The 18273-nt window shown below is 34.5% G+C and overlaps 3 protein-coding genes across 3 annotated transcripts in view; 1 reads left to right on the forward strand and 2 right to left on the reverse strand.

Annotated features, from left to right (window-relative positions):
• The first annotated feature begins 312 nt into the window (after positions 1 to 312).
• Positions 313 to 2098, forward strand: LOC141900021 (methylthioribose-1-phosphate isomerase-like). The gene is made up of 5 exons (XM_074786715.1): positions 313 to 529; positions 637 to 872; positions 953 to 1119; positions 1207 to 1608; positions 1709 to 2098. Exons 1-5 carry the CDS (start codon positions 398 to 400, stop codon positions 1831 to 1833), a joined length of 1062 nt encoding a protein of 353 aa, XP_074642816.1. The 5' UTR covers positions 313 to 397; the 3' UTR covers positions 1834 to 2098.
• Positions 2099 to 2594: 496 nt separating this feature from the next.
• On the reverse strand, positions 2595 to 8082 carry LOC141900012 (venom phosphodiesterase 2-like). The gene is made up of 22 exons (XM_074786703.1): positions 7952 to 8082; positions 7661 to 7753; positions 7482 to 7538; positions 7340 to 7396; positions 7130 to 7257; positions 6883 to 7054; positions 6673 to 6795; positions 6335 to 6410; positions 6211 to 6244; positions 5967 to 6105; positions 5775 to 5883; positions 5556 to 5702; positions 5316 to 5472; positions 5170 to 5227; positions 4964 to 5051; positions 4690 to 4871; positions 4393 to 4602; positions 4149 to 4284; positions 3991 to 4071; positions 3784 to 3913; positions 3554 to 3692; positions 2595 to 3472 (listed from the first exon to the last, which is right to left on the reverse strand). The coding sequence occupies exons 2-22, from the start codon at positions 7682 to 7684 to the stop codon at positions 3326 to 3328; spliced, it is 2394 nt and encodes a 797-aa protein (XP_074642804.1). The 5' UTR covers positions 7685 to 7753; positions 7952 to 8082; the 3' UTR covers positions 2595 to 3325.
• A 520-nt stretch (positions 8083 to 8602) lies between these two features.
• Positions 8603 to 18273, reverse strand: part of LOC141900013 (protein phosphatase EYA2-like) — a 45783-nt gene continuing 36112 nt past the window's right edge. Inside the window, exons 12-20 of the mRNA XM_074786704.1 lie at positions 17802 to 17861; positions 16611 to 16759; positions 12865 to 12954; positions 12095 to 12153; positions 11793 to 11953; positions 11472 to 11586; positions 11249 to 11370; positions 11039 to 11139; positions 8603 to 10932 (exon numbers count right to left, since the gene is read on the reverse strand). Coding sequence (XP_074642805.1) covers positions 10852 to 10932; positions 11039 to 11139; positions 11249 to 11370; positions 11472 to 11586; positions 11793 to 11953; positions 12095 to 12153; positions 12865 to 12954; positions 16611 to 16759; positions 17802 to 17861 — 938 coding nt within the window. The 3' untranslated portion in view covers positions 8603 to 10851. The remainder of the gene's footprint in view (positions 10933 to 11038; positions 11140 to 11248; positions 11371 to 11471; positions 11587 to 11792; positions 11954 to 12094; positions 12154 to 12864; positions 12955 to 16610; positions 16760 to 17801; positions 17862 to 18273) is intronic.

The following is an 18273-nucleotide window of genomic DNA, read 5'->3' on the forward strand; positions in this document are numbered from 1 at the left end:
CTTACCACTCATAATTTGAAAAACCCAAATTTCTTTCTTTAATTTTGATACTGGATTAAACGGTACATCATCATGTAAATCTAGGCGGAAAGTCCATATTAGTTTTCAGTCTTAAAATGATAGTATCTGTTTTTTTCGTCACAATTTGATGGAGGATGGGTGACACCAATATCCCTATAAATAAAAAGAAAAAAGATACCGGTGTCATCCATCCTCCAGTTGTAACAAGCGTTGGCGATTTATGCAGAATTGTTAATTGGGAATCGAACCCAAATATGCGGAAGTTTAACCAAAGTTTATTGAATTATTTAGCAAACGAGGTAACAAATATAGTGTTTTCGTGGATATGTGATGCGATCTTCCTCCAGAAGGACCTACTTCAAAAAAACGAGATACGATGGCTTTAGAAGCGATTCGTTATAAAGACGGATGTCTCAACATCATCGATCAGTTGAAACTGCCTGACACAACTGAATTTATCAATATATCTAATGTATCTGATGGGTGGGACGCTATCAAAAAGATGCAGGTATATATTTCACGAACGAAAAACCGAAACGTCAACATGACCATGATGACCTGATTTAAAGCCTCTTATGTAATTTTTGAATATATTGTCTATATTTATTGCTACAGGTAAGAGGTGCTCCAGCTATTGCTATCGTTGGTTGTTTGAGTTTTGCTGTTGAGCTGCGGAAATTAGAGTTCAAATCAGCTGATGAACTGGTGTCCTTCGTGGAAGGGAAACTTAACTACCTTGTTACTGCTCGACCAACTGCTGTTAATATGAGTGATGCTACTAATCATCTAGTCAACCTTTGTAGGAAACATCTAAAGAATGAGAATTGCTCAGTTTCAGAACTGAAAAACCTGTATGTAGGCCTACATATTAGATAAAGTTTCATAGTTGACATTTACTGAAAAGCAACTGATGGCATATTTATCATTATAGAATCTTGGCTGAAATTGAGAAGATGATGGAAAAAGATGTTGCTGTTAATAAGGCAATGGGGAAATATGGTGGAGATCATATTATAGGAATGTACAATAAACCTGTGAGCATTCTGACTCATTGTAATACTGGTTCACTGGCTACAGCTGGTTATGGAACAGCTTTAGGTAGGATTTGTGAGGTTTTAGTAACTATCACATTTTGAAAACATGAGTATTTATGTATGATTATCTATGTATGTGTTAATATTTTAGGGGTTGTACGCTATCTTAATGATAGTAAAATGTTAGCCGAGGTATTTTGTACTGAAACCCGTCCATACAACCAGGGTGCAAGACTAACAGCTTATGAACTAGTGCATGAGAAGATGCCAGCTACACTTGTTTGCGACAGTATGGTTTCATTATTGATGCAAAAGCGTGAAATATCTGGTGTGATCGTTGGTGCTGATCGAGTGGTGGCTAATGGCGACACAGCGAATAAGATCGGTACTTATCAGATCGCCATTGCCGCTAAACATCATAACATTCCGTTCTTTGTAGCCGTGCCTTCTACAAGTATCGATCTAACTTTGCAAACTGGAGATCAAATAGAAATAGAGGAGCGTCCAGCTGAAGAGATGACAAGTGTCAAAGGAATCAGAATAGCCGCTCCAGGTAAAAAAGTTTGAATGAGAAAATCATCAAATACATTAATTAATCATTCACTTGATGACATTAAAATGTATTCATATGTATTTTATATGTATTATTGCAGGGATTAATGTGTGGAATCCAGCCTTTGATGTAACACCGCATGAACTAATTACGGGTGGTATTATCACAGAATTTGGCGTTTTTCAACCATCTGAATTGAAAGATCAGTTGAGAAAATTCATCTAGTCCTTATCGATGCCTTTAGTACCCATATTCAGTATTCTGATTAAATCATTACGAATTCTCATTTGTCAATATTTTACAGAGGAAATTGCTTGGTGATGTACCCTAGTGAGGGTTCCTCTCTATTGTGAAAGTTTCTTCACACGAGGAAACCACATTATGAAATGTAATTTTTTTCTAATGAGAGTAGATAAGCTTATATGTATTAAGAATAGTTAAATCAAAATTATGTATATTTCTGGTATATGAATATTTCAGTATTTGCAAGTGTGCCATTTAGTGCATTAAAGTATTATATGTGCTTTATTTTATTATTCATTATCAGTAAAATAAATGATTTGCTAATGAATATTGGTTTGTAATCCTTTGCTGAAGTTGTGTTCATACCCTGATGTCCAGCCTGGAAAATGATCTACCACTTTCTGCATAGATAGTTGAGAGTCTGTACAACATATCTTCTTTCACTTGCTCTTTCTGGAGATGTTCTATTGTGGGAGATGTTCAATTGTGGGGGGGGGGTGTAAAGGGACTGATGCGATTATTCTAGTCGGTGTGGGATTGGGCGATTCCAGGGCTGCTTGTTCGTAGAAAACTCACAAGGGGACCTATGTTGGCGCCACCTAGCCGCTGCACCAATAAGGTGAACTAAACCGAAAGGTCCAAGTCCTCTTATAATGAGAAGACATTATATGTAATACAAGAAAATTTACAGTGAAAAAGAATTTAAAATATTTTGTACAAACTTCTTTTATTCAAGTTCACTAATAGAGATCAAATATCATGTCAATCTGAAATATGCTATAATAATATTCAATGTATATCTTTGATAAATCCATTGCATTGAATTCTGCGATAGGAAGGAATATTGGTGTATGAATTTGCATTTATTACTAAATGAACACGGGCAAACGATGTAACAGATAACTCTATCACTTATTTACAAAATTATTTTGAGTAGACATTTCTCTCTCAACAAGGTTACCAGGAGGAATAAACAAAAGATTGCAGTACAACTGAGAAAAAACCATTTAAGTTGTATATTAGTTTAAGAAGATAAATAAGAGAAATCAGTTTTTGTCTGTGGAGCCCAGTTATTTTCTTTCAACTGATAAATAAATGATATTAAAAGAAAAAATACAAGATTTATATAGGAAGACTAAATAATCAATATATAATTCCAGCATTTTAGTCTGCTCGACTGAGATCACATTAGAAAGAGATCAGTCACTTTTTCTGATTTCTAAATTTTTTACTTAGAACATTACCGTTACCACTGTTTATTTTATAACATTTACTAGAATATATGCAGTTAGTAGATTATTTACACTTGATTAACATCTTGGTAGCACCACTAAGAACTTACTCAAAAGCCACATTATTTACATATCGCAAAATAACAACATGAAAATCACTTTTGCATAGAACTTTCATGAAATCACTCACTTCAGACGTAGAACCCCAATTCCAATCTCATATCAGAAAAAACAGTTATATTTTAACTAACAGGCCACAAGCTATCCAACAAGAATGTCTGTAAGCGAATAGTATTGTAACGAGGTAATTTAGGATAAAACAGTAAACCAGTCAATAACTCCACATCTCTAACTCTCGCTGAATTCAACAATAAGTACTCCTTGAATTCCTGGAATAAAGATAAATTTGAAAGTCTGATATTTATGAAGATTTTATGAATACGATGATGTCAATTTCATGCTTAACTCACTTTACAAACAACAGGTTTAGATTTGTGGGGCAGAATAAATGCCGAGGCATCATACTTTTCACAAATTTCACTTCCCTCCTTACTGCATTTAGTAACAACCAAGAAGAAATGGCTAGCGACCGGTATATCTCCCATATATCTAAAACATTATATAATACATACTCAATCAAATAGAACATTCTGTTTAAGTAGTCTACAATATAAACATTTTCTACGAATAAAGACACTACCTCTTTATTTCAGATTTTTTATCCCGTAATCCATCAGCGTTGTAATCATAGACAGGGCCCATAACGATATTCAAGTTTTTAGACATTCGTTGCCACTTCGAAACCAAGGACAGTAGCTTACTCCATACATCTGAAGAATCAATTCAACAGCTATGTAGTTATTACAACTCAACTGACCACAAGACATTTGTGAAATATTTTACATACCTAAATGAAACCCTGGCAACATTGGAACCATATTTGATAAAATGTATGCATTCATGTTATCTTTTGCTTGTCCATCAATTCCTAAAAACATACAAAATCACTGTAGACGAATAATACATTATCAAAAATGATATTTCCAATATTTCAATAATATTTACCAGGCTGATAAAGAGGGCTAGCAGAATAGTTTGACTTGGAGTCTAAGAAGTTTTGACAAGTAGCAGTTTGATTGAATATCGGAGATCGCACATCAGGTCGTAAACAGGGCAATGAGCTATTAATGACGGGCAAACTCTGAAAGACATCAAAATGTGTTTTGAAGGAGTGAACTATAATATACATGTATTTGGTGAATGGTTATTTGTATCAAAAACCTGATACATGTAATTGAATATGTTTCACCTGTGAAGTGCCCGACATGGTAAACGATGTCCACACAGCTGAATGTAACTCTTCACTGTAAGCAGTTATATATTTGGCTTGGATCAGCAAAGAAACCGTATCATCAATCAACAGGATTGGTTCACCAAATGGAATGTGTTGTTTCTTGTATTCCTGAGTATTGTTATCTGTTATATTCAATCGCTCATCCAGTTGAGACACATTCTGATTCTGAAAACATACAAACAAGAAACAATTTGAAAATAAATCTTACTTTTAACAATGATAATAAAAACTCAAGATGAAGAGCGAACATACGGGGCAGTAACAATCAGCCATTGATGATGCACGTTTGTCATATTCAGTAGAACTACCTGGATATGATGATTTTACATATTGCCGGCCAACTGGCCGGTCCTGTAGTTTAGGCGGGTTCACCAATAAATGGTGTAACGCTCCAGCAGTTCCATTATTAGGGGCCGGGTTTATTTGAAGTAAATCTGAAAATAGAAATATCTCGGAACATCAATTAATTGTGTAATGACGCATGTATACTTAGGAAATAGGTCCGATAAAATTGTTTTTCTCATACCTGTTAACAATTGATATAATTCGATATTGAGGAATGATTTTGATTGGGTATTCTGTTTGATATAGGGTCCGTGTGCAATGAATAATGCCTATAATATAATCAATATTAAAACATTTGCTATTCCCTTGAAAATGATATCACAACATATAATCATTCTGTAGTGATGTTTTATAGTTTACACGTTCATCATTATGCGATATACTTACGTGCATACTAGCGTAGATATTATCAAAACCATGTGATCCACCCCCACAAGTTCCATTTCTGAAGCAAAGAATTAACATTTTGGAAATATTTAAAGGATACTGAATGAGGTATAATAGGTTCAGCGTTGGCAACTGAATTCGATTACCTCATATAGAATTGCCAACCATCCTCAGAATTCAGTACTAATTCTTCGATTCTCCTACTGTTCGAATAATGAAGACGTTTTGGTAGATCTTCTTTTCGATATACGTCGAGATGTTCATTTTTACACCGAAGCTCCGACAGTAATTTTTCAACAGGCTCTAAAGAAATAATCATATATCATGTCATGTCATTGTATCAATTTATAGATTCTACTCATTTCACAGTTCTGAAATATTCTTACGTGGATTCTTTGAAGGAACGACTTTTCCATCGATATATTCATGGTCATTATTTATTCTTCCGACACTACCCTCAAACACAAATATTCCAGTTAGGTTGATATACTTATCAAGTGACACAATGTTCTTACATGGTGTATTTGACATTCCTACAACAAATAGATTTGATGAACAGAAATCTGAACAGTTATTTATGAGGTTTTGTCATATTAAAGACTTACCATGATCTGCCAACACTATAATATTTACACAATTATGTAAATTCCTTGTAAAAAGTCCCTGCATCAGTAATCCAACCATCCTATCCACCTCTTTCAATTTATCATTTACCTATCATATGGGATAGATAATAACTGTTGAAACGGGCATCTACAAACACAACAAATTGCTTAGAAAATTGAACTTGCTCTTACTAGTTTACTATCGATTCCAGTCCTATGCTCTGCAGAATCAGGTTCATCGAAATACAGTGTTATAAAATCAGGTCTCTTGCCATCTGGGAGATCTAACCATTTCAAAACCTGCTGAACTCTACTTTCAAATGGTACTGATCTGAAATATCAATTGTGTTGAATTTTAAAATATTTTGTCCAAAGATTTTCAATTTACCAGGTACCATATCGAAATTAACGATTCTCCCTGTGAGAAAATACTTACTTATTATACTTCCTATAGTAGTGAGGATACATTCCTGAAAATGGGCATGCAAAACTTCAATGAAATCAATCTTGTATTATATCTATCAGTATAGGCATACCGCGTTTGTATAATCAGACTATACCTTCAACTCGGACATCAGATCCTGGCCAGTAATATGTAGCCGATATCTTGTTTTGTTTTGTCACTGTGTTCCATATCTAGGATTGTAAATAGGTTTTTATTGAGTCTAAGCTCAATGCACATGGCAAAACGATTGTTTCATCAAAAACAGAAAAATGATAAAACATTCAACGCACACGGCACAACAAAACACATTGAAAACGTTTATCACCAGGAAAAACACAATTTTCCTTGCCGTGTGTGTTGGGCTTTATCAAACATAATGTTAGCTATAATCAATACACCATGTCAATTAGGAAGAAGATGCTATTAAGATATTTATAATTATGTAATGCTTACTGGGTCACCTAACCACCATCTCGGATCTTGGAATGTTTGAGGTATGGACGAAATAAAAGGATAGTTCATATTCTGGTCGTACATATTATTGTCTATAATGCCATTAGATTCAGGAAACAATCCCTGAAACAGATTGATAAAGGTAAAAAATTTCACGCTTAAACTTTTAGTATTTTTTATCTAGTGCAAGTAATAGAAAATAACGCTTACCGTGGCTAATGTATAGTGATTGACAAATGTTTTTGTAGGGTACGATGCTCTCACATATGGCACGTGTGAACCACATTGTCTTAGTCTGTCTAATACTGGTGTCATCTTACGAAGTAAAAAATCTGCTCTGAATCCATCCAAAGATACTAGAATCACAGGCGGCACGGAAAATCTGTGAAGGATTTTTATACATTTTTTTAAGAAGGGTATTTTTCATCGATAGCCGTATTTGTCTGTATGTACATACGATTTTGGGCAAACTGCTTTTCCAGGTGTTGGACATTTACTGTTGATCCACTCCTCTTCTTTATGCTGAGATCCATGATAGATTACACTGAAGTAGACGCCGATTGCTAGAAATATCAGCACTAAAATCTGCAAAAAAATTCGATACCATTAGAAAATGCTGAAGTTACTTCATTTCAAAGAGTCTTTAAATAGCAGTTGTTACACTTACCACTGAAGACACAACAGCAATACTTCTGCATCTTTCTTGTCTTAAAGTGTTTAAAAACTGAATGGAAAATAATTCAATAATTCAATATTCAGTTATAAGATGGCATAGATACTGGTATTACATTTCACAAGGGATTGATCACCTGTCTTCTCGAGCCTGTAAGATACACCTCATCATCCGTTGACATCATTAAAATATTCTAAAATATGATATAATTTTTTATCTGGAAAGTCATCAGAATTGCCCATTTACTTTTGTGGAACACAATACCCCGGACTGTAGGCGTATATGTACTATTTGATTAGAATTGGTTATCTATACCTTTGACCCAGCTTCACCATCCATGATTTTAGTTACTTTTTGTCAGTGCTCGAGTTTTATGTTGTATGGAGTATTATCACATGAAATACATTGCTAAAAGAATCATAAATACATCATAAAAATATTCTCTAGCCTGAACCGATTCGTTTTTAGTACTATTTTTGTTCAGGCCTTTAGTAAGTGTAAACGATCAATATAAAATTTATTGAATTGAATTGACTTTACTTTTCAGTTTTTACTTAATGTGTTTTCCTTGGTATAAAATGAAAACCAATTCCATCGGTTAAATACCCATAAATCAGCATTAATCCCCGCCTTTTTAATCCCCGATTGTTGTTATCCTGAATTTCCAGGACTGTTTCGATTTCGATGAATTGAATCCAGAATCGAATATACGATTGTTTTTTCCTGGTTATACTATTTACCGATGTTAACCGTCCGATGTTTCGGGCCGCAACATAAGTGCCCGTTTAGTAATTAGATAATCAGGTCCATGAGCGTATCTTCGCAACTTTCATACATTGATATTTTATGCCCTGTCACATTTTATGGTAAAGAAATTTCATTCCAAGTGCACACAGCCTATTGTTCACAGGTTGGAACTTTAAAAAAAACGCCTTTGTGAAAATATCCGATCTTGAATCGAAACCCCGGACAGGTTGCTGAATAAGGTAAACCTTAGTTAGATTGTTTGGCATTGATTCAGACTATATCACTCATTTGGGACCCCTGGTACTGAGGGTCCAGCTACCTTGATTGTTGCAGGGCCAGGATTTCTTTAGTTCCATTATCACAAAAATGCATTAATCGTGACACAGTGAATCCATAGTCTAAAGTTGGTCCAATTAAGAATCCTCATAGTTGTGATCATTCGATTTGAAATCCGCAAATAAAAAACGCAACAAAACAGTGATATCACATTACATGTGTTTATTGCTCAGGTTAAAATATTCACACTGTAAAAATTGTCCCAAGTCAATAAATGAGGTCAGTCCACTAAAGGAAACTTAAGTAAAGAGGACTGAATAGAAGCCATATTCCAGCACTACTCAGAATAGAGCAACAATATATATCCCACTTCATATAAAAAGTAATATTTAGACAACCTCTAAAGTGCTAGAATCATCATTATATCATCTTTACAGTTGACTACAACAACTAAAATTATTACAATTTACACTTGGATGATGGTCATATGATCTGACCAGTAATTTGTAACTAGCCTCATATATTACAGAATGACAACACTATGTATGGTGAACATTGACAACTCACATGTTAAAAATCATTTTTACAACATTACTATTAACCAGATATCAAAAATAGGTGATCAAATGAGCTCTGAAATTTTCACATTATATTTATGTCACCACAAGTAATTGGTCTTGAACATATTTTCTGATGATATCAAACATGAATAGAAAACCACATTTTACATTCAACTTATCATAGCTGAATTTTGTGGAATATGCTTTTGTGGGTTAGCTTTGTAGAGAGCCGGGTACCTGAAGATGGTATAAAATGAGATCACTATTATGTACAATATTTTACTCAGGAGAAAGGAAAAATATGAAAGGTCTGCGGAAAGAGGCAAAGAAAGGTCTTTATAGTAACACGATCATCAAAACATGGGTAGTCTAATATGGATACCTGTCGGACAAGCTCTATGTGTGAGCATTTAAGAAATAAATTAATTGGTAATCTTTAGATAGAGATGAACAGTAAGATTCAATACATATACATTGGTTACAGCATGGATCATGACATTATTTCAAAAAGTTTTAAGATTTTATGGATAGGAGATTATGATAACAATCTATTCATGATTGACTCTTGATTACATATTAGAAAACTATTACGGTACCGGTATACTGTTTTTTGATATTGATATCATGTGATATGTTGTAATACATAAGCCATCTCCGTTAACCCAACATTTCTAAAACAGGTTTTCTACTGATTTTCACCCGAAAGGAAAAGCAGCACCAAAGACAATGAAATGAAATTCCAACAACCATAAAAGCAGAAAACTGAAATTCACACATACCTTTTGTGAAACTATGACTAGTGTGTGATTGTCCTTAAGAATTTTTCTATGATGATGAAGAAACAAGCTGGTTGTAAGCTGAAGAAATCAACCAATTACCAGTATCACTATTATAGTGATATTTGATAGCAATCCAGATACAGTATTGATTATGGATGTCCACAATCTAACATTACACAATATTATTACGAGATATATTTCAGCACGTGATTAGTTTTGAAGTTCATCCATTCAATCTTTTATTATCAATCTATCATTATTCTATGTTCTTAATATATGATATTTTACACCAGAGCACAGTCTTCCAAATGGATTTCAGGTATTTAACAACAAACAGCAATAATCAATATAAAATCCTCTGATGGAGTTTCAACTGAATGAACCATTAAGTGGGTACATTAGAAATACATGGTACTGGGTATTTTTAAAGATCAGGGTATAAGTGCTTCACAACCAAGACATAATGCTATGTCCCAAATGAGGAAAATATAGAATTCTCTGCACCCTTATAGGCAGCAGGGTGAAGAGACCATGCACCTGCTCATGGAGTCGTTTAGCGTCCATGATCTGCCACTCTATATGATCAGTTAACAATATATTATAAATACTCTATTACACCATAGATATAAACACGGGTCAAATTATTTCGCAGAAGTTCAAGTTGAGAAAATTTCCCTCTAACAGCTTCCTATTTGCTCCACAATGACAAGTCATCAATTGAAATTTTCCCTGCTTTGTCATGGTTTTAAGAACGCTCCAATGGCTGGAGAGGTATAGCTAAGAATTCAACACAATTTACAGCAGATATCGGCACACTGGATGTCCAAACACATCCTTGTTTAGTCTCTGGACTTGTTCTCGGTTGAACAGCATAAGAATTCTTCATGAACTAATAGTCAGATCCAGAGGTGATTTTTGTGATTGTTTGACTTTATTAGAAATGCCCTGTCACCAACGGATGAAACTCAAGATCTATACTGATAATGCCATGTACACTGTCATCTCTGCTATGAAGAAACCTGCATTCAATGTCACTTTCATTGTAGTTTCAACACTGAGCGAGTACCGAAGTCAATTATGACAGTGCGAAACATTTCCTCTTCGGTTATCGACCAATTTACAGTTTTGAATGGAAACGCTTCTGTTACAAGTAGCCTAAGTCCAGTGCATGATGTAAAGCTGCAAGATCTGAATGACTGGAAATCCTCCAAAATGGCCAGTTCATCTATAAAACAAATACAGTAATAAATAAAACTACCTGTATGAATATAATCTAAGAATATGAGTTACGGTACAGTTGATGAATAATACAATGAATAAGCTTATTATACCTGTTTTGCTGCCTGTTCTTCATCTCTTCCATCACCAACAACTACATATGTACATTTTCTACCAAATCGTGAGACAATTCGTTCAAAACAACTTTCTTTACCTAAAAACACAATTAAATATCCATGAAAACAACAAACAATATTCTGGTAATTGAAGAATCACTGCACGGATAAAAAATTGTTAAAATATACCATGGTGAATATACATACCTATTTTTGTGGCACTATACACATTTTCTATATTAAAAACTCCACCAAGCCCGTATAGTAATACTTTAGCCAAAGCAGGTACCAGTTGAGTGGTAGTGACTAGCACATTGACACATGTCGACCTGAAGTCGAATGATAAGAATTAACAAAAAATGATTTTTGGTAATATGTTAATCTTTCTGTTCACATATACAGTGATATAATCTAAGATGTCTATCTATACCTTGAGTTGATAATTTGTAATGATTTTAAGGCTAATGTGAGCCAAGAATCTGTCATAGCTTCTATCTCCGACCTGAGCTGTAGCCATTGCTCCCGCTTCGGTTGACCCAAGAGACCTGAAATGAACAAATTCATTATTCGCGTTAAATATTTTGCACAAGATAGTCAATGATCTATAGAGAGTGCTGCCATCTACAACTAGAATAACATTAAACATCGCAAAATACTCAATAGAGGAGCCAATGTGTCTAATGTGAATAGAATATTTTTCTAAAATTTATTTGGCTCATAACAGTTCATTCAATAGACAACTTTTTCTCACCTCCTACGTTGTTTCTATAACTATTGTAGATCTCTTTTATTCGTCTATATCTAAAAGCCAATTTACGCATCCAATCGACGCCCCCTCTTACACCCGTGGCGAGGCAAAGATTGGCATTTGTTGCTGCTGCATGGAAACCATCCGTGGCAAAATTATAACTACTGTAAATATTGAAAATCATATAGTATTATAATTCTTTAAAACAAATTCTCAACAATTTTGAAACCAGAAACCAGAAATTCAATATAAAAAAATGTAGTGCAGAAATCTATCTAAACTAAAATTTCACAGAAATACTTTACCTTAAGTCTTGACCATTATCGTCAGAAGATACGTCGTCTATATGTACTTGATCGCACTCCTGAAATATAAGAATATCTCAAATTAATAATTTCAAACTAATTTATTTTCAGTCATTCAACACATATATCCATGTGTTACACCATTTTAACAGATAGAACAAAGAATCGAGACTGGAGGATTTTAATTAAAAGGCAATGATGATAAAAAGACACCCCAAGGGTTTTCTTGCAGTCTAATTCATTATAATCTGTTGGCAGACGCCAAGTTGAAAAGAGGCACATGTTTTCAGCAGGATAAATGAAAGCAACTATTCGTTATATCACTGCAAGACACAATTCTGAAGACTAACAAAAACTGACAGAACCACTGTGAAGTAGAATTCAAATATTGGTGGAACGGCAACAGTAGACATTTAATGAATCTAGAAAGATTGTACCAAGTGGATTGTAAGTAAAAGATACGGCACTTTGGTTGCCAGAAGGCTTCAGAAGCGGAAGACATTAGCTCTTAAAAATGGCTGCTTGTTGGAAATGTGGTCATAGCCGGTAATTAGTAACTCATTCATCCATTAATCCATTGAAAAAGTTGTCTCGCTATTAAGTGACATAATGCTGAGCGGTAAAATATTAGCTTAGATTACAGGATATAAACACATTAGATTGATATAGGAAACATCTCCCCCTTTAGAGGTTTGCGTTGGACATATTCAAATCAGTCGAGTGATCTTAATGCCTCATAGATGGCGCATATTAACCCAAATTGCACATACCTCTAAATCATTGAAGAATAAATGGGTATCAGCTAGGTTGAATATCATTTCTTCCATGCGTAAACCTAACGACACTGAACTAGGAGGATCCTGGAAATAGATTAACATATTCATAATAGAAGAAATCGTTTTCTGAGCTAAAGAGAAACTTTCTGCCTAGTAAATGTGGACCAGAAACAAAATGGACTTAAATATTGAGTAGAATATCATATCTCTGCAAATAAACATATAAAATACAAAATGTGCATGAAATGGTGTCAGGACCTATAGAAAATTCCACATCTAACATGACAATCCATTATTTCTTGCTAACCAAATAAATAAAGGAACCTTTAAGAAAACCAGCCAGAAAATATGCGTCTATACATTGTAATGGGCTACCTTCATCAGCTATTTGTTCTGAAAACATTGGGGGTAATTCTAAAGAAATAAAGTCAACCAAGTGTGTGTTTGCTTCTGATTCAAGCACTTTCCACGGTAAACATTGACATAACACATACTGCCTATATACATCAGTATTTTCACAACATAACTGGGAACCTCCATATTATCATATTTTGATATCACACCAGAATTCCAAAAAAACAGCACTATTGCCACTGGTTTTTGGTCACACTTAGGAATCCAAAGTGTTGGCTTTAAAAACAATGATCTTAAAATTACGCATCAAACAAATGGTTTGCAAAAAAAAGAGCATTCAATCCTTTGAAATAAATCTAATAGAGTTGGAAATCGGAAAAGCAGGAAGACTCTTCCCTTGATAATAAGAAGGAGAATAGCTCTGCTGAGTAAGAAGGCAGATTAATTCTAATTAATAGTTTCATCCCGATAGAATAATGGCAAGGCTGCGTTTGACAGATCGATAAACTGTCATGATGAGATAGAAGAAGACTGTCATGTCTGTACTCTTCACTCAACTCAATAATAGATCCCGGGAAAGTTTTGGAAATGACCAAGCATTGAAAATCTACAACTTCATCTCTGTACCAGACATTCCGTAAACAATTTAGGTTGCAATCGAAATCAGCCATCAGTTCTTTATGAAAGCTGACAGTTGGGACTCACACATGGCCTGACTGACACAAAAATGTGCTGCGAAAATAAACACAGGTTAACTGATTGTATGAAGAGGCTTTGGAAGGGTGCACACAACACAATCCTAGATTACAGCTCAACCCACCAACCCTATTACCTTTTTATTGGTTGTCAAGAGTGGAAATATCATTTCACTTTATCGCAGAAGTAATTACACCCGATTTGAATAAGTTATGACCTAGGTAATTAAGTGTGACTGCTATTTTGTATAATAGATTTGTTTCTAATCAGCTTATCTCATACATCATCGATGACAGGCTGTAAGATTTATGGCCTAAATGCTCACAGTAATTGGTTATCCACTGTACCAGCCATTGCTTGACAGTTGCTGACCTACCACTTGCTATTTAATTTGCAAATGAACATTCATTTTACCAGGTCAGAATAAATCATTCTGACTTTACCTGTTTTTCTTAATTGCAACAAGGTTCTTACGCTCATATAGTTTTCATAATTTCATCTTATCTGCTTTCTTAAGCTAAAGGCTATTCGTAATTAACATATATTGTCAGGTGTCAGCTATACTAGCAAGGTTTGAATCTCAACTACCAAAACAAGAACACCTGTACTCGTTTTAACTGGCCAGTACATATAGTTTAGTTTGAAAATATGCCCCTACCATTGACAGGTGCTGAAAAACATAGACCTATGACCTAGAATGAACCATGTTCCTTTTGGCTGCATTATTACATATCGGATGAGCAAGAATTCCATGATGTATCTATGATGCTGATATACTAATGTATGTATTAACCAAGACCAAGTGGATGCAAGTGCTGGTAGCTGCGGGTTACCCGCTTGCATTAGCTTGGACAGATATTTGTTTAGATGTACATCTTCAACACAAGGCAATCAAAAGTAATCATCTCAGTCAGAACGGGCATTCTCTCCTCAGCCCCCTAAATCAAAACCAGTAAGATATCCCAAACCAATTTTTTGGTTGGTGAATTCATGTAGAGATGAGAAATTCAGTTGTTCCTCCATCAATGTATTTTAGTGTTTAGGTTTGCATCAAGTACCTTTTCACCTCCATAAGAAGTAACTTATCAAATGTTTATGCTACCTTTCCCATTTCACACACCATGGAGAAGGCTGTCATGATAATAACATCCGTGTAAACAGACGACTTGCAGGGATACCACAATTTCATCTAAATATTTGAATACCAATGATATTCACATGTTTATCACTAGTAGAAACAAACCTCTATTCAGACATCATCACGACTTAAGCCAAGAAAAAATTTGCATCCACCAAATAAAAAATATCATTATGATTACCTCGCGCTTGTTTATATTTGCCTAGAGAAAGCTCAAAGGGTTTTAATGAATGATGCGCTAAAATTCTGCCGCAAGCAACCCAGTTCGAACATTTGCACAATTTTCATTCAAAATTCATATACATGCTATGCGATGTGATATTTGATGGGCAGGTCTATATCAATTGGTTCAATTTGTCATTGATTTAAAATGCTCGAAGCAACGAACAGAACACTTATTAACTGTCAAGTCCAGAAGGCATGCTAGGAATACATATTACTCGTATTAAAATTTTGAGCTGTTTGAAATTTTGAAGACTCCACCTTCAAATGAACAGTTAAGTACATATTGAAAGACAATTCAGTTTATAATCTGTCTATATTCATATGCGGTGTTGTATATCACAAAAAACAACAAAACATAAAAGCCCTCCAGCTAACCTTCACATCAATTTTCCATCTAATTCTTAACTTATGTAGGTGGGCAGACTGAAAATTTAAAAAACTATTCATCTCTTGAAATGACAAGCATGAAAAAACTTGCCAAGACATCATAATCTCAATCTTAAGATTCACTAAATACAGAAAAACTAATCATTACCGAGAGGAGAACTAATCAGAGATTAAAACAGATTTTTTACGCATTTAGCAAGGTTTTTTTTTCCAGAGATAATAAGTTATATTTATATGGTCACGATATGTTCTAACGTAAGCCACCATGAGAGAGTGAGAGACAGCAAGAGAATGAGCCATAGCTGTGGCCAGGTGATTTCATCATTGACAGTCATAAGCCACCAATCACAGGCCGTAACACGATCCTTAATCGGCTGAACATCTCCTAATCCGACAATCAATGAAGCTCGAGCCTTAACCAGAACTAGATTAAGTCGGCACAACGATGCAAATCACTATGCAAAGCCCGGCAAGATTTGCAAACATTTTCGAATCAGTACGTCGAGCATCGAATTACATTGAACAACTACCCATTTGGTAGAAGGCGAGAATTTGATACGGGGTAAAAACAACTTGAACAAGCGTTTATAGGGGATATTGGAGACACAGTTTACAGCAGTATTAGGCAGCTGTGAATTTTTAGTGAAAACTACTTCATTAGGAGCATAATAAACCTAAGATAGAGCAGTGGACCTCAGATGATTGAAAGATGAAGGCGATTCATCATAATTATTTGTACCTTTTAATCTAAAAACAGATGTGTGATTAATTTTAGATACCGATACCTAACTTTTCTCAGAACACATAATCCCAAATGAAAAACAAGTCGAAAACACTAAATACAGATTAAAAACATCCAGATCCTTATATTTGTTAGAATTTCTGTAAAGAGCTTATCTGTCCAGTTTAGAAAACAGAGAGAACATATTCATCTTCTTACCTTGCCATATCGTGTTGCATAAGACCCTGTGAGTAAAGAGTGGAATATTATGATCGTCTCATCCAAATCCCAGATGAATACCCGTTCTAAACCATCTTCTGGACCTGGGGAAGGATTATTTTGTCTACGGCCACGACCGCCTCGCCGAGCTAAAAAACAATAAGTCGAGTGAAGATGCCGTATATAACCATGCAACAATGAAAAAATACACACATTTTCAAAAAATCGCAGATTTCTTGCGCGAAGAGCATAGCAAGAAACTGGATTCTAAATTGAAAACGAAATCGAAATTGGGAAGTTGCAAGTATACTCACTAGGTGGTTGATCAACGTACTGTATCCGCTGTTGTGCTGCTGTAAATAATAATACCCATGTTTTATTTTCAAATATACAAAAAATTCACAACTATGGTTTTACATTCCATGTTTCAACGAGGAGAATTTTCAATAATAGAATATCATATTTTGATATAATATGTACAAATAATCGAAGGCGCATGAGATTTTTTATACTAGGTTTGTCAAAACCTCTCAATGATTCTTCTGGTCAGAAAATATGATATCAGATCTCATCATAAAGTATGAACAATTTTTTACAAGATTTCGTTCATCACGCTTGTTCATCAGTTTTATTTTTCAAAACATTTTTGGTTGGCATTGTTTAATGATCTCATAGTACGACAGACAAGAGAGATCGATGTAGGTGCCAAACCTGATGTTGAGAGGAGAGCACCATTCAGAAAACAGAAATCGATAAACATTTCTTCTACACCTCGGAGCCATAATAAGTAAAGTGTAAAACAAACAAAGGACCTGTGAATATTGATGTAAAATCTTGACGAAGACGCATAAAATCAATGGAGTTTATTTCTAGGAGAAGTTGCTTGGAATAACTCAATATTTTCAGGGAGGGGGTGCGCAGACAATAATAGAGATGTGTAATAGGTGATGTTTTCAAATGGCAAGTATTTCATTTCCATACATCAAAAATGTTTACCAAATTGTTTGATGTTGTGAATAGGGAATAGGTATTATCGTTGTAGAGTGTCTCTCTTATCATTCTAATAAATGGTAAAATGAAATCATTTCGTCTTCATCGATGTGTTTTTGCTTGAAATTGGCTGATTGAGTTAGCGATAAAATTTATTGATACAAGTTAACATCCTATTGAACTAGTAAAGAAGTTACTTACAAGGCGGTTCAGTTTTCAATGGAGGTGATGGACTGGGTATTGACGTGAAATTCGACTCTACTGCAATTGAAAAAAAATACATTAAAAATTCTCTCAGTGACATCTTTTGAACACTGTATCAATAAATTGATTGATTTCAATTTGTTCACTACCTAGAAGCATATTGAAATAAAATATGTAACGATTTAAGCGAATTCACGCAATTTGCCTCCGCAGAGAAATTCCCTTTTAACTAAAATACAGTTTGTAATTGAAATTAAAGCTTCATTCAACACGCTATCGTTTTATTCATAAAATGCTTTGCGCCATCATGACTTCAAAAACATCTCGGCATTTTTAGAATTGCATTAAATCCTTCAATGGTTTTGAGAATCGTACTGAGCATTATATGAAATGTGTTTAAGGCCTCTGGGTGAATCTTCAGTATAACACTGAACTAAATGATCTTTATAACGACGCTTGAACAATTCAT

Source organism: Tubulanus polymorphus, chromosome 2 (assembly GCF_964204645.1).
Source record: "Tubulanus polymorphus chromosome 2, tnTubPoly1.2, whole genome shotgun sequence".
Classification (NCBI taxonomy): Eukaryota; Metazoa; Nemertea; class Palaeonemertea; order Tubulaniformes; family Tubulanidae; genus Tubulanus; species Tubulanus polymorphus.

What these genes read in the sequence shown, in the direction of transcription:
- LOC141900021 (XM_074786715.1), top strand. Translation starts at nt 398, where the DNA reads ATGGCTTTAGAAGCGATTCGTTATAAAGACGGATGTCTCAACATCATC. An exon ending in TGGTTATGGAACAGCTTTAG is followed by an intron (nt 1,120 to 1,206) that starts GTAGGATTTGTG and finishes TTAATATTTTAG; the next exon opens with GGGTTGTACGCTATCTTAAT. An exon ending in AATCAGAATAGCCGCTCCAG is followed by an intron (nt 1,609 to 1,708) that starts GTAAAAAAGTTT and finishes GTATTATTGCAG; the next exon opens with GGATTAATGTGTGGAATCCA.
- LOC141900012 (XM_074786703.1), bottom strand. Translation starts at nt 7,684, where the DNA reads ATGGATGGTGAAGCTGGGTCAAAG. An exon ending in GTTGCCAGGGTTTCATTTAG is followed by an intron (nt 3,914 to 3,990) that starts GTATGTAAAATA and finishes TTGATTCTTCAG; the next exon opens with ATGTATGGAGTAAGCTACTG. An exon ending in AAAAAATCTGAAATAAAGAG is followed by an intron (nt 3,693 to 3,783) that starts GTAGTGTCTTTA and finishes ATAATGTTTTAG; the next exon opens with ATATATGGGAGATATACCGG.